The following is a 24,937-nucleotide window of genomic DNA, read 5'->3' on the forward strand; positions in this document are numbered from 1 at the left end:
TACTTTTTTATGTTTAATAAAAAAAAATCTTACAATAAATATTTTATAATATGAATTCATTAAATTAAAAGTTGAAATTTAAATAAATCTATCAGGATGGGTATTATATATTTTTTCTATTTTTTTCTTATATATAATGAAATTTAAAACTTAAATCTATACTGTAAATAGGTACAAGAATTTTGTCTATTTTTTATGTGTTGTCTATTTTTTATTTTTTTCTTATATATAATGAAGGGAAAATGAAAAATAAACCTATAAATAGGTGATATAATTTTTTCTATGTGAATCATTTTTATTATATTATAAAAAATATACAATTATAGTTATAATTATTAAAAATATAATTCTTACATAATACATAATTCTTACATAAAATATCTTAAATATAATTCTTACATAATTCTGACATATAATTCTTACATTAATATTTTTTATAATATGGGGCTGTGGTTATTTCAAATCATTAAAATATCAGTAAAAATATCAGGATAGGTATTATACATTTTGTCTATTTTGGATTTTTTTTCTTATATATAATTAACGAAAATGTAAAACTTAAATCTATATTGTAAATAGAAAATTGACAGAAAATTTTCTGAAAAATACATCTTACAATAAACGTTTTACATGTATTTAAATTGCATTAAATTGTTTTATAGCAAAAAAAAAAAACAGAAAAAGACTAAATTAATTAAATTCAAATTTAAAATAGAGAAAATCTGTCAAGATGGACACTATAAATATTTTAATGTTTATTTTTTATAATTTCTCTTTATGCAATACATATTTTATAATATGGAGCTTTAGATATTACATTGCACAAAAACACAAATACAACACAAAAGTAATAAAAAAACTAAAATTAAGATTATTTTATAGCAAAAATTAAGCAAAAAAAGATGCAAAAGTAATACAAAAAAATAAAACAGAGAAAAAAATCTGTAAGGATGGATACAGTTTTCCCTCTCTTTCTCTATATATTTATTTTTTTGAATATTGGACTTTGGTTATTTTATTACAAAAAAAAAGAAATGAACAAAGAGAAAAATCATAAAATTAACATTTTAAATTGAGAACAATATGTTAAATATTTATAATAAAGGATGTTGGCCATTTTATAGCAAAAAAGGAGAAATGTACAAATACAAAAATCATTCAATCAAAATTAAAACTGAGAAAAAAAATTTAGGATGGGTGCTAGAAATTATTATTATTATAATTTTGTTTTCATTTCTGAGGTTTTTTTTATAATAATGACCAATGACCTATATAATACTTTATACTGTATGTGACATATGTGATAGATAAAAGTTAGAATATTGTGCCATTATAGTCCTCAACAGTGCTGCATGGGGTAGAGCTTAGTGTGTTATATTTGTGCAGTTGTTTAGTTCTCATCCTCCAGACGAGGGCAGTCTGGAGTCAGAATTACTAACCCGTCCGGTCTCAGCCGTCTCAGCCTGGATGAGTTTATCCACCTTTGGCTCCTTCTTCTCGGTCGGAGATTCGAGGTGTTTCCTCTCGCTGCAGCGCCGGCGGCGAGACATTTTCTTGGGGTTCTCTATATCATTAGACATGATGCTCATCTGCCTACAACACACACAAGAGGATGTTTTGTAAGAGTCTGTATCTTTTAAACCAATCCTCTATATTGAATGATGCTTATTTAGAAACATTCAAATAGGAATAAATAAAGCAGTTCATTAGCATCCAACTGGCTTTTTTATATTCCACTGAATGTGAGTTTGAGTGGTTTTAACTGGAAATGCAACACGCAAACTGCATTGTATACCATGAAGTCAAAGAAAAATAAAAGCTGCATTTGCCGAAAGCCAAATTTGTCATCAGGAGATACGCTCATAAAAGCAGAAGTCACAAAGCCAAAATGAGTGGCAAAACGAGAGGCATTAAAAATGCATGTGTACCTCATGAACTGTTTGCGCGCCTCGTTGATTCATGACATAAAAAATTCTAATTTAAATAAATCTGTTTTTTTATATATATATTTTTTTTTTCTTATATATAATAAAGGCAAATGTAAAATTTAAATCTATACTGTAAATGGGTACTTTAATTTTTTCTATTTTTAATTTTTTTATTTGTTTATATATATTGAAGGCAAAAGTAAAAATTAAACCTATAAATAGGTAGTATAATTTTTTTCTATGTGGTTATTTGATATCATTAAAAAGTCGATATAAATAAAGAGAAAATGCATAAAATTAAAAATTAAAATGTATTCTATTAGGATGGGTATTATATATTTTGTGTGTGTTTATATATATATTACTATTACATATTATATATTGTATTATATATTAAATATTATATAATGAATATATAATGAAGGGAAAATTTTAATTTTAATAAAATCTTGAATATTTACAAAAAAATTCAAATATAATTTCTTCTGTGTGTATATATATATATTCTTCTGTGTATATTTTTTAAGAAATATTTTTTTTACATTTAAATGAATCTATCAGGATGGGTATTATATATTTTGTCTGTTTTTGATTTTTTTTTTTCCATTTCTTTATTTTTTCTTATATAGAATGAAAGGTTAAGGGGAAAAAAAACTTTCCTCAATTCATTCCATTTTATTTTTCTTTCCTCTTTTTAAAAAAAGAAAAGAAAAATTAAATTAAATTAAAACTGAAAAAACAGTCTAAGCTAAATATGTAATTTGTATTAATATTAATGTTTTTTATTACTAAATATACTATTTTATACTATTTATACTATTTTCTTATATATATATATATATATATATATATATAATTTAATAATAATATATACATAAAGAAATAATATAACATGGGGCTGTGGTTATTTTATAGCATTAACAATGGTGAAATGAACAAAGACAAAATTCATTAAATTTTACATTTAAATTTAAATAAATCTATTAGGCAGGGTATTATATATTTTTGATGTTTATTAAAAAAATTATACAATAAATATTTTATACAATGAAGAAATTTTTTAAATAGAAATCTGTAGAGCAAATATTTTATAATATGGGGATGTGGTTATTTCATAGCATTAAAAAATTTCATAGTATAAAAATGACAATTTAAATACATTTTTAATTGCATATGAAGTCAAAGAAAAATAAAAGCTGCATTTGCCGAGAGCCAAATTTGTCATCAAGAGATAAGCTCATAAAAGCAGAAGTCACAGAGCCAAAGTGAGTGTCAAAGCGAGAGGCATTAAAAATGCATGTGTACCTCATGAACTGTCTGCGCGCCTCGTTGACTACAGGCTCGTTATCCACCATATCTGTGTGATTACTGAGAGCATCTTCAGGAAACTCCTCCTCCTCATCATCAACCACTGAAACTATCATAAAAAAACAGTTTGAGATCAAAGATTAAAGCAATATGTATTATAAATAAATACATATATAAATACATACATAAATAAACATAATTAATATTTAATAGGCAATTAATATTAAATTAATGTTTTATAATGTAAAAAATATACTTTATTAATAAATAAACAAAATTGTATCTAAATAATAATAAATCTAAATCTGAATAATAAACTAATGAACTTTATTGCAAAGTGTTGCCAATAGTTTTAATGCTTTACAGTTAATTAATAATTAATTAATGTTTTAGAATATGATAATATGCATTATTAATAAACATTCTATTATGTATTATAAAAAATACATATATAAAACATATTTAGTTATTAATATTTCATTAATGTTTTATAATGTTACAAATATGCATTATAAATAAATAATATTAAATGATATATTTAAAATAAATAAATAAAAAATTGTCTAAATATCAAAATAATAAACACTTTATAATATATATATATATATATATATATATTCTTTACTCATATGTAATAATCTAAATATATGAATAAGAAATATTTTATAATACGTAGTATATATAAATAAAAAATAAATACATCAAGATCCAGTTGAAACCAATAAATAATTGAATATAAATGTATAAAAAATTCTAAATATATCAAAAATATTTTATATAAATTAATAAATATGTATGTATTAGAAACAAATTCTTTATTCATATGTATTATAAATAAGTACTCCAAATAATCTAAATATATGAATAATAAATATTTTATATGTAGTATAAATACATAAAATATAAATATATCAAGATCAAAATGAAAGCAATAAATAATTAAAAATAAATTCATAAAGAATTCAAAATATATCAGTATTTGATATATATAAATAAATGAATAATACTCTAAATAATCTAAATTTACGAATAATAAATATTTTATAATATTTGGTATAAATAAAAAATAAATATATCAAGAACAAAGAAAGCAATTAATAATTGAAAATAAATTAATAAACATTATTTCTAAATATGTTAATAATATTTTGCATAAATAATTAATGTATGTATTAGAAACAAATTCTTTATTCATATGTACAATAAATAAATAATTTAAATCTAAATGTAAAAATAATAAATATTTTATATGTAGTATACATAAAGATTATCAATGATAAATATTTAATGTGTACTACAAATAATTCACATATATGAATACTAAATATTTTATATATAAATATATCAAGATCAAAGAAAGCAATTAATAATTCAAAATATATCAATAATATTTTGCACAAATAAATAATGTATGTATGTATTAGAAACAAATTATTTATTCATATGTATTATAAATAAATACTCTAAATAATCTAAATATATGAATAATAAATATTGTATAATATGTTGTAAAAATAAATATATCAATGATAAATAATTCATGTGTATTATAGACAAATAAATACTTATAAATAATAATCTTAACATTATTAATAAAAATATAATATGTGACCCTGGACCACAAAACCAGTCTTAAGTCGCTGGGGTATATTTGTAGCAATAGCCAAAAATACATTGCATGGGTCAAAATTTTAGATTTTTTTTTTATTGCCAAAAATCATTAGGAAATTAAGTAAAGATCATGTTCCATGAAGATTTTTTGTAAAATTCCTTTCTGTAAACATATCAAAATGTAATTTTTGATTTGTAATATGCATTGTTAAGAACCTAATTTGGACAACTTTAAAGGTGATTTTCTCAGTCTTTTTGATTTTTTTGCATCCTCAGATTTCTGATTTCAAATAGATGTATCTCGGCCAAATATTGTCCTATCCTAACAAACCATACATCAATAGAAAGCTAATTTATTGAGCTTTCATATGATGTATAAATCTCAGTTTTGTCAAATTTAAACTTATGACTGGTTTTGTGGTCCAGGGTCACATATGTATTACAAATGAATAAATAAATTAAATTATAAATAAATTATAAATATTTCATAATATATAATACAATAATTTATATATCTAATTATGTTATTATATTTAAATATAAATATATAATGAATAAATTTATATATAAAAGCTCCTAATTTAATATTATAAATATATATATATATATATATATATATATATATATATAATACATAATACATAATTTATAATACCGTCAACTTCATCGTCTTCAATGATATCCTCGAGAGAGTAGTTTCTGAGGAACTCCGCAAATGCTCCATTCTGCTTGAGCAGTTCCTGATAGGAGCCCATTTCTGAAACGTGTCCCTCCACCATCACCAGGATGTTATCCACCTGCGGCAGGAAGCTGATCCCGTGGGTCACCAGTATCCGTGTCTGGAAGACATTATTAAATTGATATGATTAAATAAAGGACAATTCTGCAGTTTCTTCTGTTCGTGAACATTGTTTGTCCACCCCAAAAAATAGTCATGCAAATACCTTTCCCTTGAGGGCTCCTTCAGGTCCGATGACTTTGTCGAAGATGTGTTTGGCGACGTGAGCGTCAACAGCGGACAGAGGATCGTCCAGCAGATAGACGTCCGCTTCACTGTACAGCGCTCTGGCCAAACTCACTCTCTGACGCTGACCGCCGGACAGATTGATGCCCTGCAAACACACATTATTTGTTGAGAAAAGCCCAAAGCTTAATTGTGTTGCTCAGATGGTAAAAAAAAAAGAATAATAAAATAAAATACAATTAATAATAATAATAATAATAATAATAATAATAATAATAATAATAATAATATGCAGGTTAATGCATTGCACACATTTGAACTGCTTTGCTTGATTGTTTAAAAAAATATAATTAAATATGTGACCCTGGACCACAAAACCAGTCTTAAGTCACTGGGGTATATTTGTAGCAATAGCCAAAAATACATTGCATGGGTCAAAATTATTGATTTTTCTTTTATGCCAAAAATCATTAGGAAATTAAGTAAAGATCATGTTCCAGAATATTGCCGTATCCTAACAAACCATACATCAATAGAAAGCTTATTTATTGAGCTTTCATATGATGAATACATCTCATTTTTGTAAAATTTAACCTTATGACTGGTTTTGTGGTCCAGGGTCACATATTATTAATTTACATAAAATGTAATTTTTAATTTTTGCACACAAACTGTTACTACAAATGCTGTATTACAGTTAAGGCTGTCAGTTTGTTAGTTTTTAATATTATTAATTACATGATATGATTATTATTTAATCAGAATTAATTGCAAATAAATCACATGTATGTGAATATTTGCTGAGGAAAGCCCAATGGCCAAAAACATGCTTTATATTTATATATGGGTTAGGTGCATGATTAAATCTGTTAAAAAAAGAAGAAGAAAATCATTAAACAATAGCAAATGCTATGGAATATTCTATAAAACATATTTAAAATGTATTTATACATTTATAAAACATACCACATTATTTTATGTATTTTTTAAAAACCCTATATAAATATAATCATTGCATTATACACTGATTAATTTATCAAATTAAATCTGTTGAGAACAGCCCAAAATATGCAATGTCTGAATTGCTCTGAAAAATCATGTAAAATTAAATTAAATAAAAAAATTATAATAGACATACATAAAAATTCTATAAATAATAAAAAATTATATAAATACATTATAAATAATAATAAATAAATGAATAAAGACCAATTAAAAAAAGACCATGCAAATATGCTTTGTATTTGGTAATTGCATTATTTGAATTGCTTCAAAAATTATATAAAAAAATAAATAAATAATAATAATAATTAATTATAAAATTAGAAATATAATTAATAATTAATATATATTTTTAATTTAGCTTATTTTGTTATTTTTATTTTCTTATTTTACATTTTATTTTGTTTTATATTGATTTTATATTTTCTTTAAATAATAAATAAAGACATAAAGACATAAAAATTATATAAATAATAAAAATTATGATAAATAAATAAAGACCAATTAATCTATCTATCTATCTATCTATCTATCTATCTATCTATCTATCTATCTATCTATCTATCTATCTATCTATCTATCTATCTATCTATCTATCTATCTATCTAAGATTTTCCCATTTTCAATGTTAATATTTTCATATGTATTTGATCAAAAATACAGAAAAAATTAACATTCCAAAATATTATTGCAATTCAAAATATTTTTTATTTTAATATGCTTTAAAATACAGTGTATTTCTGTAATGCAAAAGGTGAATTCAGTCATTACTCCAGTGTCACATGATCCTTCAGAAATCATCCTAATAAACTGATTTATTATGTTTATTATCAATGTCAGAAACAGTTGCACTGCTTATAATTTTTGGAACCTGTGATACTTTTTTTCAGCATTCGTTGATGAATAAAACGTTAAAAACAACAGCATTTAGTAAAAATAGAAATCTTTTCTAACTACTTAGGTCTTTACTATCACTTTTTATCACAGGTTCCAAAATAAAATATTAAGCAGCACAACTGTTTCTAACACTGATAATAAATCAGCGTATTAGAATGATTTCTAAAGGATCATGTGACACTGAAGACTGGAGCAATGATGCTGGAAATTCAGCTTTGCATCAAAGGAATAAATTATATTTTAAAGTATATTAAAATAGAAAACCACTTCTTTAAATTGCATTAACATTTGACAATATAAAAAAAAAAATCTTTTTTTTAATTAAATAAACACAGCCTTGATGAGAAGAAAAGTCTCCTTTGAAAAGCATGGACCACAAAACCAGTCATAAGGGGCAATTTTTCAGATTTATACATCATCTGAAAACTGATGTTTGGTTTGTTAGGATACAAATATTTGAAAATACGCATTCTGAGGGTGGAAAAAAATCTAAATATTGAGAGGTTGTCCAAATTAAGTTTTTAGCAATGCATATTACTAATCAAAAATGAGTTTTGATATATTTATGGTAGGAAATTTAATAAAATATCTTAATGGAACATGATCTTTACTTAATATCCTAATGATTTTTGCCACTAAAGAAAAATCAAGGACAGAGTTTGGGCAGCCCTGTGTTAAACTTTTATTTAAAACATCACTGAGTTCCAGCACCTTCTCTCCGATCTCTGTCTGGTCTCCTCCAGGAAGCACTTCCAGGTCAGGGGTCAGAGCACAGGCCTCCAGCACACAGCGGTACTTCTGCTCCACATAGGGTCTGCCGAACAGGATGTTGTCTCTGAGCGTGGCGTTCTGGATCCAGGCCTGCTGCGGTACATAAGCCACGGATCCCTACAGGAGGAGATGAGCGTCAAAAACTGCGTTCTCCTCATGGACCTTCATTAAGATCTGGAGATCAAATACACACCCGTATGGTGATCTGACCCTCCTGCTTCTCCATCTCTCCCAGCAGGGCGGACACGAGCGACGTCTTCCCACAACCCACATGACCAACGACGGCCAGCAGAGAGCCCTGCGGCACCATCACATTAATGCTGCCAAACACAACAGACGGGTTACTCAGCATTATTCAGGAATTATTCAATCAATCACTTCCCCTTTAAGGGAAGCACAATCAGGTACCTATAAATCTGGTCTTTTACTTGACTACGGGTTTAATTGCGTTATTTGTTTATTTATTTTTATTTTACATTCTATTCTATTTAATTTTTTTTTTTTTGCTTATTTTTTTTTTTTCTTATTTTATATTTTATTTTATTTTTGTTTTATTTTTATTTCATATTATCTTAGATTTATTTTATGTTTTGTTTTAATATTTTTTTCTATTTTACATAATATAGATTTTTAAAATAATTTTTATTTTGCATTTTATATTTTTCCTTCTATTTAATTTAATTTTAAACATTTATTTTATTCTATTTTATTTTTCTTATTTTGTTATTTTTCATTTTATTTTGTTATATATTTATTTTATATATTCTTTTATTTACTGTTACATTTTTTGTTTTGCTGTGTTTTATTTTATTTTATTTTATATTTTATTTGGTTTATTGTTTTTATATTATTATTATTTTGTTTATTATTATTATTATTATTATTATTATTTAATTGAGTTATTATTATTATTTTATTATCTGTTTATTTGATCTTTTATTTTATATTATCTTTTAATAATTATCTTACTCTGTTTTATATACTTATTTGTTTTTAGTTTCATTTTCTTATTTTATATATATATATTTTTTCTTTCTTTATAAAGTTGTTTTTTATTTAAAATTTTTATATATTATCCTATATTATTTTGCTTATTTATACTATTCTTATTTGCTTATTCTTTTCTTATTTTCTTTTGTTTTATTTTATTATTTTATATTTTATTTAATTTGTTGATTGTTGAGTCTTATTTTTTCTTTTGTTTTCTTTTTTCTTTTATAGATTTAATCATTGTGTTATTTGTTTGGGTTTGTTTCATTTTATTCTTTTCTTTTATATTTTATTTAGTTTTTATATTGTTTTATTTATTTTTATATCTCACATCTTGTGTTCTAACTGTGAACATGAACACATTCATGCAAAAAAATGCACGCAAATGTTTTCACAGACATGTTGATGCACCAATAAGTTTGCACTTATTTTCTAAAGGATCAAATTTACAAACAACTAAGTGACCCTTAAATAAGTTTTATGTATTTCATAGTTAGTTTTAGTTTATATTTATATATATATATATATATATATATATATATATATATATATATATATATATAAAATATATATATTTATTACATTTTATTTTGCTTATTTTTTATTATTTTCACATTTTCTTTTGAGTTATTGTTTTTTTTCCTATGATTATAAATTTTTATTTTATTATGTTGTTCTTCTATTTAATTTATTTTGTTTTATTTTAATATTTTTAGTTTAGTTTTTTGTCTTCATTATCTTGTGTTGTCTTGTTTCTTGGGTTTTGCTTTTGTTGTAACAGGAGGTTGTGCATGTAGCCCATATCGGGAGATAATATTGTATTTTTTAATCAATATATTATTATTTTCTTTTCATTTTCATTATTTATAAGTTATTATGTTTACTTTTTTTATTATTTAATATTTTATTTTTATTTAATTCTTAATTGTTAAGTTGTTTTTTTAATTATTTTATTTTATCTTATACTTTTATTCTATTTTATTTTGCTTATTTTTTCTTATTTTCATATTTGTATGAATACTTTTTTATTTTATATTTTAGTCTTTTTTATTTTATTTTATATTTTATTTATTTTCAATTTTTAATATTCACTATTGTGTACCTTTTCTTCTATTTTTATTAATTATTTCATTTTAGTTTGCTTATTTTTTTCTTATTCTTTTCTTTTATATTTTTATTTATTTATGTTGTTTTGGATAGTTTTTTCTTATTTTTATTTCCTTCTTATTCTATTTTATTTGGCTTATTTTCACATTTTATTTTTTGTTTTATGTTTTTTTATTAATTTCTATTATTATTTATTTTTGGTTTGTTTTATTTTATTTTGTGTTATTTATTTATTATTTAGTTTTTTAAATATTTTATTAAGTTAGTTTTATTTTGGGTTTTTGGGGGGGGGGGTTTCATTTTTTTTGTATTTTTTGTCTTATTTTAGTTTAGTTGTCTGCCCTCATATCTTGTGTTGTCTTGTTTAAAAAAACAACAGAAATGTTGATACGTCAAGATGCTAGCACTTTTTTCTAAAGTATCAAATTTAGAAACCACACGTATGTGAAAATCACTCAGAAACATGAAGGTGTCAGGCTAAAATGCCTCTTGTATAGATAATGAATAACTAAGTGAAAAGTTTTATGTATTTCAGAGTACTATAAATGATGTTTTGCATTAATGTAGAACAAATTCAGCATAAAAATGTAGCTAAAATGCAGGCCTGTATAAATGTGGGTGCTTTGTTTAAATTGCACTTTTACACTTTAAAGGATATGTTTGAAATAGGAGGTTGTGAATGAAGCCCATATATGGACATAATGGGTGTTTATTATGCTAATGAGCATCTGCTGACACGCCTCTCTCATTTAGAATAATTTATATTCGGATCTGCTGTTGTGAACCTTTCCTGAGCCCATAAATGAGATCATTTTAATCATTCATTCTATCTTTTATTTTATTCTATTTTATTTTGCTCATTTTTGTATGTTCAAATTTTATATTTTCTTTTGTTTTGTTTTTCTTTTATATTTTAGTCATTTAGTCATTTGTTTTGGTTTGTTTTATTTTATATTTTAATTATCTTCTATTTTTTATATTTATAATTTTGTATCTTTTCTTGTATTTTGTTTTTTATAATTATTTTATTTTAGTTAGCTTTTTTTCAAATCTTTTATTTCATTTGTATGTATTTATGCTTTTTTGGGTTGTTTTTTATTATTTTATTTTATTATTTTATTTTGCTTGATGCATTTTATTTTGTTTATTTTTTCTTATTTTCACATTTTATATTTTATTTTGTTTTATTTTTCCTTTATTATTGTCTACTATTATTTAGTTTTATTTTATTTTATGTTACTGTATTTATTTTTTTTTTTTTATTTATTTTTTTTACATTTAGTTTTTAAAAATTTCATTTTCAGTTAGTTTTATTTAATTATTTAATTTTTTTATATTTTATTTTGTTTTTATATTTAGTTTTTTTGGTTAAATACAGGTTGAATAAAATACAGGTTAAATAAAACTTTAGAGACTATTGATTATAGTGTAAAATTAATTTATACATACATATATGAAAGTATGGCAAAAATATGTTCTGCTTTTCTGTCAGCATCTGATTTTTTGTGAGGTAATTTAAAATAAAATAATAAAATAAAATAAAAAAGACAAAAAATATAAAAGAAAAACAAAACAAAACAAAATATAAAATATGAAAAAAAGAAAAACAAAATAAAATAAATAATAAATAGATAAAATAAAAATTATTTAAAAACAACTCAACAATAACAAAATCTAAAATAAAAAATAAAATAAGAAAACAAAACAAAAATAACAAAATAAGCATAAAGTAGAATAAAATAATTATTTAAAAAAATAAAAAACAAGGTAAAATAAACAAACAACTCAACAATAACAATATAAACAAAAAATAAAATAAGCATAAATTAGAAAAAAATAATAAACAATAGAAATGAAAGTAAAACAAAAAATATTACGTAAAATAAAACAGAACAAAACAAAAAATATAACAATAAATGAAAGAAAATATAAAATAAAAATAAAACAAAATACAATATATAATAAAAATTAAATCAAATAATTATTTATTAAAAATAAAAAAACAACTCAACAATAGTAAAGTAAATAAAAATATAAAAGAAAATATGAAAATAAAATAAAACGAAAAATAACAAAATAAGCATAAAATAGAAAAAAAAAATAATTTATAAAACTGAACAAAAAATAAAACATATTACAAATATTAAATAGAAGATATTAAAACAAGCAAACAAAAATTATACAAATTAAATAAAATTTAAATAAGTACATTATCATTCAGTTTCAGATCTGCTGTTGTGAACCTTTCCAAAGCACATAAATGAGATCATCTGCACACATAATGATGAATGAGAGTTTTGTGAATGTGAGTCTTACTTTTCAAGAGTGGCTTGGTCTTGTTTGGCCCATGAGAATTTCCCATTTATGACACTCACAGCGTATTCTGAAGAGAGAGAAAGCATGAGTCAGCTAGACAGAGGCGTGGAGGAAAGGAAACTTGCAGACAGCAGTTGAAAAAAAAAACACAGATTTCAGAATGACTCGGCATGAGAGGCGCTCAAGTACAGAAACTCAATCCCGCTGCAGTGGAGCTTGATTGTTTCAGCATGTGGCCTCTGTTACCTGAGGCGTTGTTTCTTCTGTCTATGCTCTCTGGATCCAGCTCATCGTGACTCAGGAAATCCTGGATGCGTTTCAGAGACACGCTGGCCTGATGAATGATCAAACATATAAACAATTAGATGTGAAGCAGGGCAGACCTGGTTATACTGTAGGAGCACAAAACACCATCAAGCTGATCTCACTGCAGGTATATCCTGTGGTTAATATTACGCAATTATCAGACACATAGACTAAGGTCACTTCTGAATATTACAGACAAATGATGACATTGCACTTGAACTGAGCTGAAAATTAATTCTTTGCTTTTTTTGTCAGCATCTGTGACGGAGCAAAAGTTGTCAAAAACATTTGCTCAAAATTACTTATTTTTATTTATTTTATAATTTTTTACTTGATTTTAAGTAATAATTAAATCAAATAATTAAAGTAAATAATTAACAAATAAATAATTTCATTTATGTGCAAATAAAAATAATTACTGTAATTGAATTTCTATTAAATATTTAGGTCTAACTTTTTAAAATTGTATTGATATATATATCAATTAATACATTTATTTAAAGTAAAATAGTACATAAATAAATATTAAATAAATAATTCCATGTTTATTAAACATTTAAATCCCATTTTTAAAATTATATTTACATTTTTATGATATATTTCTTTTTTATTATTTTGGGTTCTGTTTTTTTTTTTTTTTTTTTTTTTTTTCGTTATTGTTGAGTTGTTTTTGTTTATTTTACCTTCTATTTTATTTTTAATAATTATTTTATGTTTATTTATGTTTATTTTGTTTTTTTGTTTTATTTTCTTGTTAAATTTTTTTTTCTCATTTTTTTTATTATATATTGTATTCTGTTTTATTTTTATTTTATATTTTCTTTTATGTATTCTTATACTTTTTGTTTTGTTCTGTTCTATTTTACTTAATATCTTTTGTTTTACGTTTATTTCTATATTTATGATTGTTTTCTAATTTATGCTTATTTTATTTTTTTATTTTATATTATTTATTTGTTGAGTTCTTTTTGTTTATTTTACCTTCTATTTTACTTTATTTTTTATACATATTTTACTCTAATTTATGCTTATTTTGTTATTTTTGTTTTATTTTTGTTTTATTTTTTTATATTTTGTTATTGTTTAGTCGTTTTTAATATTTTTTTATTTTAACTGTTTTTTTATTTTGCTTATTTTTTCTTTTCATATTTTGTTTTGTTTTTCTTTATTTTATTTTTTTGTTTAGTTTTTCATTATTTTATTTTTTATTAACTCACAAAAAAACCAAATGCTGACATAAAAGCAGAAAATATACTTTCATATATATGTATATATAAATTAATTTTACACCATAATCAATAATCTCTAAAGTTTTATTTAACCTGTAATACTGCTGTAATATTAATGAATCAGAGGCTCACTTGTACGATGCTGCTGATGACCTGTGGAAGCATGTTCAGCGGGAACCTCAAGATGTTAAACAGAGACAAAGACACAAAGGCCTTTTCCGCATCCAAGATGTTTTCCTCCTTCGCGTTCACAAACACAGCAAACGTCGTCAAAGCCACCTGAACGACATCGAATCACAATCATGACACATTCACACTTCAGTCAGCTCTAAAAAAAACGACAAGAGTGAAACAAAGCGCCATGTTTGGTGTGCTCTTTGAGTTTATTAATCACACAGACTAATGCACTTTTGAAACTTGAGCCGGCTACTTGACGCCTAGATAGGGATCTACCACATCGTTAGGCATATCAAAGATAAGCCTTTTTGCATTTTCATCAGACACACGAAACCGCACAGAAAGCGATAAGTTACCAGGAAGGGTGCGCTGGTCCAGGCCATGGTGGAGAGAGCGCTGAGATATGCCGTCTTGCGCAGCACGTTCAGCTCCTTCTGCCGGATCTGCAGGATCTTCTCCTTGAAGGAGATTTCCCAGGCGTACAGCTTCAGCACCTTTATGCCATTGAGAATCTCGTTCATCAGCTTGATGCGGTCGTCCTTGTGCTTCATCTGCTCCACCTGTGCACAGCAATGAGATTGGAGTTTCAATAAGGTTTCATACACACTGTGAATTAGATTTTATTTTTTATATTTTCATTTTAGAAAAAAATTTAGTTATTTTATTGTGCATTTCTATTAGTGTCATTTTTATTAGTTCTGGGCAAAAAAAAAAATCAGCTTTAGTTAAGTACATCAAATTAAACTGAATAAAAATGAGAAATGTCGCCTTCATATAATTAAATTTTTTTATCATTTAAATTATTTTTAAATAATTTTTGAAGAAAAAAAGTCTATATTATATGGTGGTCTCATACAAATGTATATATAATATAATTTAATTTAAATTAATTTAATTAACTATATTATTTAATTTTGAAAATAATATTACCTCTCTTTGAAAAATAAAATGTAGTATTATACATAGTGGTCTCATACAAATGTATAATTGAATTGAATTGAATTTTGAAAATAATATTACCTCACTTCGAAAAATAAAACTCAGTATTTTACATGGCGGTCTCATGAATGTATTAATTAAATTAAATTAAATTAAATTTAATTTAATTTAATAAAAATATTATATTATTACTTCACTTTGAAAAATAAAACTCAGTATTATACATGGTGGTCTCATATGAATGTATACATTTCATTTAATTTCATTTATTTTAATCATATTTAATGTTTAGTTTAATTTTAAAAATAAATAAATTTTATTTTATTTTATTTTTAATTTTGAAAATAATATTACCTCACTTCGAAAAATAAAACTCAGTTTTATACATGGTGGTCTCATGAATGTATTAATTTAATTTAATTTAATTTAATTTAATAAAAAAATAAATAATATTACTTCACTTTGAAAAATAAAACTCAGTATTATACATGGTGGTCTCATGAATGTATTAATTTAATTTAATTTAATTTAATAAAAAAATAATATTACTTCACTTTGAAAAATAAAACTCAGTATTATACATGGTGGTCTCATATGAATGTATACATTTAATTTAATTTAATTTATTTTAATTTCATTTAATGCTTAATATAATTTTAAAAATAAATACATTTTATTTTATTTTTAATTTTGAAAATAATATTACATCACTTCGAAAAATAAAACTCAGTTTTATACATGGTGGTCTCATGAATGTATTAATTTAATTTAATTAAAAAATAATAATATTACTTCACTTCGAAAAATAAAACTCAGTATTATTTTAATTTTAATTTCATTTAATTTTTAATTAAGCAATAAGGTACGAGAGGCCTCGCTGTATCGTGAATAAATCACGGCTGAATAGGCACGGTTGTTAGGCACGATGCGAAGCGGAAACCCTTTTCATCACACCAGTCATTGAAGCATTTCACTGCCCATTTTGTTTGCGGCACGGTATTTTTTTCATTACGCGTTTTCTCAAGCGTATCAATTATATGTTTGACCACTGGAGCATGGCGGTTAATTTCTTCAGAAGTATTTCCAAATTGTTCATCAAACCACTCATCTAATGTCATTCCGCCTAGTAAATCAAAATTTACTTGAAACATTTTAACCTGTTAGCTCTTATTATTTTCTTCAAATAAGAAATGAATAGGTCCTATATTTATGTTGCTAAGGGTGGTTGCTAAGGGGGCTCAATGATACACAGAACCATAGAGTGAAGCGTAGCAGTGCTGTATCGTGAATAAAACACAGCTGCTGACCAATCAGAATTGAGGAATGGAACTAACAGTTTTATAATTTAATCCCAAAATAATATTACCTTACTTTGAAAAATAATCCACAGATTTCATCAAGTGGTGACCCAACACAACTATCATAATATTTGTTAATATTTAAAAAAAAAAAAAAATTTAAATTTATTTAATTATTTTATTTTCACTTAGTTTTAGCAAAAGTTTTAGTAAATTTGTTGCATTTTTGTCATTTTCTTTAGTGTATTATTTATTAATATATTTAAAAAAAATGTTATTAAGAATTGATTTTTTTTTAAATAGTTTTAGATTAGGATCAGTTAATGATAATTAAATGTATTATTATTTTATTCTCACCTTAATTTAGCAAAGTTTTTTTTAATTTAACAATTTAATTTTAACATTTTTATGTAATTTGAAAAATAATATTGGTCTCATACAAATTTATATTTTAAATTTTAAAAAATTATAAAATTTTTACATAAGTACATAAAAAGTAATAATAATTGATCACATTTTTCTATTTAATAAATTATAATGAGAAATGATGCCTTGACAACTAGATAAAATATATTAGTATATTATAAAAGTATATTAATTTTCATATTATATATTTCTTATATATTTAATATATTTCAAGTAAATGCAAAAAGCAAAAAAATAAATGTATATTAAAAAAAGCTAATGTTTTCTATGGTTCTAGTTAACAATAAAAATCATGACCATAACGGTTCTGCTTACAAAAGTAACCAAAATATTAGTGTTCAAACTGTGAAATGTATTAATAATCAACACAAACTGGCAACAATACGCTATTTATTATTATGCTAGTTATTAAGATGCCATTGGGTGAATAGGAAAATTGACCATTTTTTGCTAGCAAATCTTTCAGCAAATTTTTAATTAATTTTTTAAGTTAACATTTGTTCAAATAACTTAAATATCTTAAAGTTTTAGTTAACTATAATAACCCTGGTGTGGCATACAGACAGAAATGAAAACACGGGTTTTTTTATTTTCAGTTTGATTTGTGATCTGTCTCTTTAAGAGGAAACGACGGCTTGATAGAAACTTCACCTAAATGTGAAATACTGATAAGCTTGAGCTGTGAAAACCTCAGAGCGGATGCAAATATTGATGAGAACGAAAGCTGAATGCTAATGAAGAGAAGAGAGACAAACCTGGTAAGTTCTGGTCTTCATGGCGATGAAAGCGTTGAATGGGATCAAAAGAACCATCACGGCCACACCGGCCAGAACCGACGGACCCAGATTCTGAACACAACACAGAAAACCATCAGAACCAAGCTTTCACATTTGTCTTTCTGTCAGACATTTCAAGCTGACATCAAATTAGTTCCCAGAATTTATACTGGACATCACAATACCTATCATAACATTTGTTAATATTTAATATTAGACCCCCCCCCCCCCCATAATTGTTTTATTTTCTCTTACTTTTAGGTAAAGTTTAAGTAATTTTGTTGCATTTTTGTCATTTTCATTTTTCCCCGAATAATTCTCTTTATTTATTATTAATTTATTAATTAAATTTCCTAATTTTATTTATGGTTTTAGATTAGGCTCCGCTAATGATAATTTAATTATTTATTATTTTATTTTCAGTTTTAGTAATTTTGCTGGGTTTTATTAGTTGATTTAATTTCTATTTTTTTATTAACTGTATTTATAACTGTAATGTATAAATAAATCAAATTGTATTAAGAATTATTTATTTATTTTAATATTAATTAATTTATTTATGAATTGTCTTTAGTTTTAGTTTATTTAGTTTAATTTATTTATGAATTTTCTTTAGTTTTAGTTATTTTAGTACTTCAATTTAAACATGAGAAATGTTGCCTTGGCTTTGGAAACTAAACTAAAATAAAATAAGTTTCAGGATTTATTTTTATTTGAAGTAACAAAATTTTTTTGATTTTAGATCAGGTTTATGTAATGATAGATGGATTTTTTTATTATTTTACTTGAACTTTAATTTGAGGTAAATCATTTTTTTGTGTTTTTGCCAATTTTTTTATTTTTTTGCTTTTTTATGTCTCTATTTTTATTAAATGTATGCATTAAGTTATTAACTGAATTGCATTATTAATATTATTTTATTACTTTTTTGCCTTTTTATGTCTCAATATTTTTATTAACTTTATATATTAATTTATTAACTAAATTGTATTATTAATATTAACAACTTATTTATGAATTTTCTTTAAATTAAATAAAATAAGTTTCAGTATTTTTATTAAATTTTACTTTTAATTTAAGTAACAAAAATGTTTTTATGGTTTTAGATTAGGTTTATTTAATGCTAGATAAAATGTGATATTATTTTATTTACTTTAAGCTAAAGTTATAGTAATTTTGTTGTGTTTTTGTCAATTTTATTAGTTTTTTTGTCTCTATATTTTATTACATTTATGTATTCATTTTCTTAATTGTATTAAGAATAATCAATGTATTAATAATTAATAATATTAACAATTCATTTATTTATGAGTTTGTTACATTTATTTTAAGTAAAAAAATGTTTAAGTTATGGTTTTAGATTAGCTTTCTTTAATGTTCTAATAATTCTTTAAATTCTATAAATTTTTTAACTAAATTCTATTAAGATTTATTAATAATTATTAATAATAATAATTTATTTATTTATGATTTTTTTTTTAAGTTTTAGTTACTTTAGTACTTCACTTTAAACTAAATGAAAATGAGAAATGTTGCCTTGGCATTGGAAACTAAATTAAATAAAATAAGTTTCAGTATGTAATTTCAATTAACATTTATTTTAAGTAAGTGGTTTTAGATTAGGCTTATTTAATGATAGATAACATTTTGTACTATTTTATTTAGTTTTAGCTAAATTGTTGTGTTTTTGTCAATTTGATTAGTTTTTAGTTTATATTTTTATTACATTTAGTATTTAGTATTAATTTATTAACAGAAGAATAATCCATTTAATAATAATTATTAATATTAACAATTAATTTATTTATGAATTTTAGATATTTTAGTGCTTCAATTTAAACTAAATGAAAATAAAAAAATGTTGCCTTGGCATTGGCAACTAAATTAAATAAAATACATTTCATTATTTTATTTTAATTGACATTTATTGTAGGTACCAAAAAATGTTTTTATGGTTTCAGATTTATTTAATGATAGATTAAATTTTGTATTATTTTAGTTAATCTGTGTTTTTGTCAGTTTTATTAGTTTTTTTATGTCTATATTTTTATTAAATGTATGTATTCATTTGTTAACTCAATTGTATTAAGAATAATCCATTTATTAATAATTATTTTAAGTTATTCTAGTACTTCACGATAAACTAAATAAAAATGTTTCAGTGTTTTTTTTTCTTCAATTACATGTTTTGTTCATTTCAAGTGACAGAAATGTTTTTTATGGTTTGAGGTTTTTGGTTTTAGTTTTAGTTAATTATAATAACCCTGAACAATATTTTTAACCTGACATTGGGAAATTTACCATTTTAAACTACATGTCTTAAATGTCAATGGTTTTAGGCACAAACCATTCTTTACTGTGTTGAAAAAGAACCGGTATTTAAAGTTGCATGTCTTTTTTGCACCTTGCAAAAGTTTAGTTCAGGGTTTTGAATGCATGCATGTATGAAGTATTTTAGATTTGCATTCAGCATCCGTTTCAGAACAAAACCTGACACCTATTTTAAAAGAGAAACATTCTGTATGTATATGATTGTCCTTCGAACAACAGAAGTCAGAGTATGTAAGTATGTAAATGTATTGAAATGTGTGGCACTGTACCTGCCAGAGGAAGAAGAGCGCCAGGAAGATCTGCAGCGGCGCCGACCACAGCATGTTCAGGAAGGTGACGAGATCCATGAAACGCTGGGCGTCCACCGACATCAGGTTCACCACCTCACCCACCGTCGACGAGCGCTTGGCCTCATTCGTGATCACTAGAGCCTACAGAGAGCCAAAACTGTCAAAAACTGAGCTTTATTCATTGCTAAATCAGTTTAAAGTGGTATAATAAATAATAACAATAAATAAAATAATTAATCATTTATTTTTATTTAATAATAATAATTAATTATTAATAAATAACAACAAATAATATCTCTGTAGTTGTCAAACAGGTTTCCTCAAACCAGCATACACTGTAAAAAAATATTTTTTTTTTCACCATTTTTCGATTTCAACTAGATTTTTCATCAGAAATTAAATTTAAAGTGATTAAAAAAGTTTATTAATAAATAATCTTATACAATATTTCTGTGGTTGACAAACGTTTCCACAAACTAGTAAACACACACACACACATATATATATATATATATATATATATATATATATATATTTTTTTTTTTTTTTATTGTCACAATCCAATAAATAATCTAATTTTTAATTTCTTTTTTTGCAACTTGATTGTATTGTATCAACGGTATTTTAAAGTGGATAAAAAGGTAATAATATATTTGTTTTTCACAAACCAGCGTACCATTGTAATAATACAAACTTACAAATTAATTGTAATATTACTCAAACTAATTTCCAGAAACCAGCATACCATAAAAATCTTTATTTTCACTGTAATAATTCAAAAACTAAATCATTTAATTTATACTTCGATTTTAACTCTATTTTCTGGATCTGAAATTTAAAGTATCAGCAAAAATTTAGTAATAAATAATAAAAAATATTTCTGTAGTTGGCAAACAGATTTCCACAAATCAACTTAGACTGTCAAAAAAAAAATTTCATTGTAATAATACAAAAACAATTAAAAATTGTAATTCCTACTTTAATTTCAACTAGATTTTGTCATCACTAATTCGATTTAAGTTTCAGTATTAAATAAAATTAATAATAATATCTCTGTAGTTGTCAAACTTGTTTCCACAAACCAGAAACACTGTTTAAATCTCGCTTTTTATTTTAATTCTACAAAAGCAAAAGCATCGATAATTCAATTTAAAGTGGTTAACAATTCATTACTAAGTAACAAGAAAACATAAAATATAGGTTGCAGGTTTGGTTCCACTTTTTAGGATTTTAAAAATATTTAAATATTTTTATTCCAATTTTTGTGGATTATTATAGTCAAATAGTCATATACTGCTTATGATATAACATATTTCTATGCCAATCCCAGTGTATCTCACTGTGCACTAACTAAAATTGTACTAAAAGCCTCTTGTTTGAATATTCTTTTTGTGTAAGTGTATAAATGTTGATTTTGTCTGTGATTTTTGGGTAAACCATATTTTTTTTAATCAAGTTATGCGGTAATTACTAAGAAATTACATTCTTTATAGTTCAGTAATTATACATTAATAAATATAAATTAATAAAACTTAATAAAATTTTACAATTAATAAAAAAACAACAACAGATGCATGTTGTGAAAAGGATGTTGTGAGATAAAGACTGAATTGCTTCACATTAAATACACATAACGTTGAAAAACATGGTTATTCTGTGTGACAGTAGAGTCAAAAAGCATTGTTTTAAGTTTTATATGCACTCTCAGTTTAACAAGTATTCAACAAATGCAATGAAAATGAAGATATGCGCAATAAATGTTAATGACAGCAGTGACGTTGTTTCTGTCTTCATTTGGCTTTTGGCACAGCTTATCTTCCAAAGAAGGTCTAAAACAACAAAGGCAATAAAAAGCAATAAAAACATTAAAAGTGTATACTAAAAAAGGTTTAACTAAAGTTTGTTGTATGCTTTCCAGACTTGATTTCTTTGATGTTAAGTGGAGTACCATTACTAAAGTTGCATAGTATAAATCCAAGTATTTAATGCATTGAACTGTTGATCATTTCAATGCTTTTTCTAATGCAACATCCTGTGATGATGAAGATGAATGGCTGTTTCAGTTTTAGGAATATTGACGGCGACAAACAAACACACCCACGGTTTAGCAGCACTGAAGTGTTACGTAGCTGTGGGTAAAAGTGCACCAATGTGTGTGAACACCCATCACACCTACACCACACCTAACACAAATCAAATCCTTATTCTTTTCTATTCTGTGACTCATGTAGAGTAGAGTAGTAGAGCAGAGGCCACACGGCAAAAACACACAAAAGCTGGAGTTTATTTAAATCACTGTTTGTCTGTAACCATGACTCGGTTAAGCCTCTCTTCTAAGTGCAACGTCATTAACATTTATTCTGCATATCTTCATTCACATTGCATTTGTTGAAGACTTGTTAAACTGAGAGTGCAAATAAAATTAAAAACAATGCTTTTTGACTATACTGTCACACAGAATAACCACGTTTTTCAGCGTTATGTGTATTTAATGTGAAGCAATTCAGTCTTTACCTCACAACATCCTTTTTACACCATGCATCTGGAGGTTTATGTTAATATTTTAAATGTAACTCTTGCTTCTGACAGTCACAGCTACATAGTCATAACAGGAATAACACATTCAAGTGCAAGCATCTGTTGATATAAGCTATTTTTTAATAATATTTTGAATAAGATTTCAATTTTTTTTATTTTACTTAAATTTGTTTGTTTTTTATTAATTTTAAAATTGTATAACATTTTATCAATTTATATTTATTAATTTATAATTAATCAACTACAAAATGTTATTCCTTAGTAATTACCCCATAACTTGCTTAAAAAAATGGTTTACCCAAAAATGGAACCAAAAAAATACTGTTTAGCCATTATTTTGTCAGTAAGATTTGTTTAAATTACTGTTTGTCTGTAACCATGAATCAATTTATTCTTTTTTCTAAACACAACGTCACTGCTGTCATTAACATTTATTGCGCATATCTTCATTTTTATTGCATTTTTTTGAATGCCTGTTGAACTGAGAGTGCAAATAAAATTGAAAACAACACTTTTTAACTATACTGTCACACAGAATAACCATGTCCTTTATAATATTTTGAATAAGATTTAAATTTCAGTTATTTAAATTTGTTGTTGTTGTTTTTTTATTAATTTTAAAAATGCATACAGTTTTATTAATTTATAGTTAATAATCTATAAAGAATGTAATTTCTTAGTAATTACCGCATAACTTGCTTAAAAAAATATGGTTTACCCAAAAACGAAACCAAAAAATATTGTTCACCCATAATTTTGCGAGTGCAAATAAAACTTAAAACAATGCTTTTTGACTATACTGTCACACAGAATAACCATGTTTTTCAGCGTTATGTGTATTTAATGTGAAGCAATTCAGTCTTTATCTCACAACATCCTTTTCACAACATGCATCTGTTGTTGTTTTTTAATTAATTTTAAAATTTTATAAAATTTTATTAATTTATATTTATTAATTTATAATTACTGAAATATAAAGAATATAATTTCTTAGTAATTACCGCATAACTTGTCTAAAAAAATATGGTTTACCCAAAAATGGAACCAAAAAAATATTGTTCACCCATAATTTTGTCAGTAAGATTCATTTAAATCACCGTTTGTCTGTAACCATGACTCAGTTTGTTCTCTATTCTAAACGCAACGTCACTGCTGTCATTAACATTTATTGCGCATATCTTCATTTTCATTGCATTTGTTGAATACTTGTTAAACTGAGAGTGCAAATAAAACTTAAAACAATGCTTTTTGACTATACTGTCACACAGATTAATCATGTTTTTCAGCATTATGTGTATTTAATGTTAAGTCTTTACTTCAAGACACCCTTCTCACAACATGCATCTGGAGGTTTAATGTAAATATTGTAAATGTAACTTGCTTCTGACAGTCACAGCTATATAGTCATAACAGGAATAATCCATTCAAGTGCTTGTATCTGTTGATATAAGCTCGAGTATCAATGTTTAGAGTATTCCTTGAGGCTAAACGCACTTTCCCTGACATGTACTCTATGAACCCGACTACATTTATAATAATAAACGTCAAACCTGTAATACTAGAGCATGGAAAGTTCATTTGAGTTTGGAAAGGTACGGTTTCTATTTTAATAAATTAACTATTAAAAAATGTGATTTAACCACTACTGTATCTATCTTGCTTAAAAAATATGGTTCACCGAAGAAATTTACATTTTGTCATTAATTACTCATTCTTATGGAAGACCACAGATT

At 24.3% G+C, this 24,937-nt stretch overlaps 1 protein-coding gene across 3 annotated transcripts in view; it reads right to left on the reverse strand.

Moving 5' to 3' along the window:
- The window catches only part of abcc3 (ATP-binding cassette, sub-family C (CFTR/MRP), member 3), a 399,896-nt gene that overhangs the window by 35,201 nt on the left and 339,758 nt on the right, over window positions 1–24,937 (reverse strand). For all 3 annotated transcript variants that reach the window (XM_073828394.1, XM_073828395.1, XM_073828396.1), the window contains exons 10-21: window positions 20,646–20,807; window positions 18,025–18,117; window positions 14,963–15,166; window positions 14,562–14,708; window positions 13,141–13,228; window positions 12,895–12,961; window positions 8,675–8,801; window positions 8,422–8,598; window positions 5,792–5,959; window positions 5,503–5,686; window positions 3,234–3,345; window positions 1,440–1,593 (exon numbers count right to left, since the gene is read on the reverse strand). In XM_073828394.1, coding sequence (XP_073684495.1) covers window positions 1,440–1,593; window positions 3,234–3,345; window positions 5,503–5,686; window positions 5,792–5,959; window positions 8,422–8,598; window positions 8,675–8,801; window positions 12,895–12,961; window positions 13,141–13,228; window positions 14,562–14,708; window positions 14,963–15,166; window positions 18,025–18,117; window positions 20,646–20,807 — 1,683 coding nt within the window. The remainder of the gene's footprint in view (window positions 1–1,439; window positions 1,594–3,233; window positions 3,346–5,502; window positions 5,687–5,791; window positions 5,960–8,421; window positions 8,599–8,674; window positions 8,802–12,894; window positions 12,962–13,140; window positions 13,229–14,561; window positions 14,709–14,962; window positions 15,167–18,024; window positions 18,118–20,645; window positions 20,808–24,937) is intronic.

The sequence above is a fragment of the Garra rufa genome, chromosome 22, assembly GCF_049309525.1.
Source record: "Garra rufa chromosome 22, GarRuf1.0, whole genome shotgun sequence".
In the NCBI taxonomy this organism is placed as follows: domain Eukaryota; kingdom Metazoa; phylum Chordata; class Actinopteri; order Cypriniformes; family Cyprinidae; genus Garra; species Garra rufa.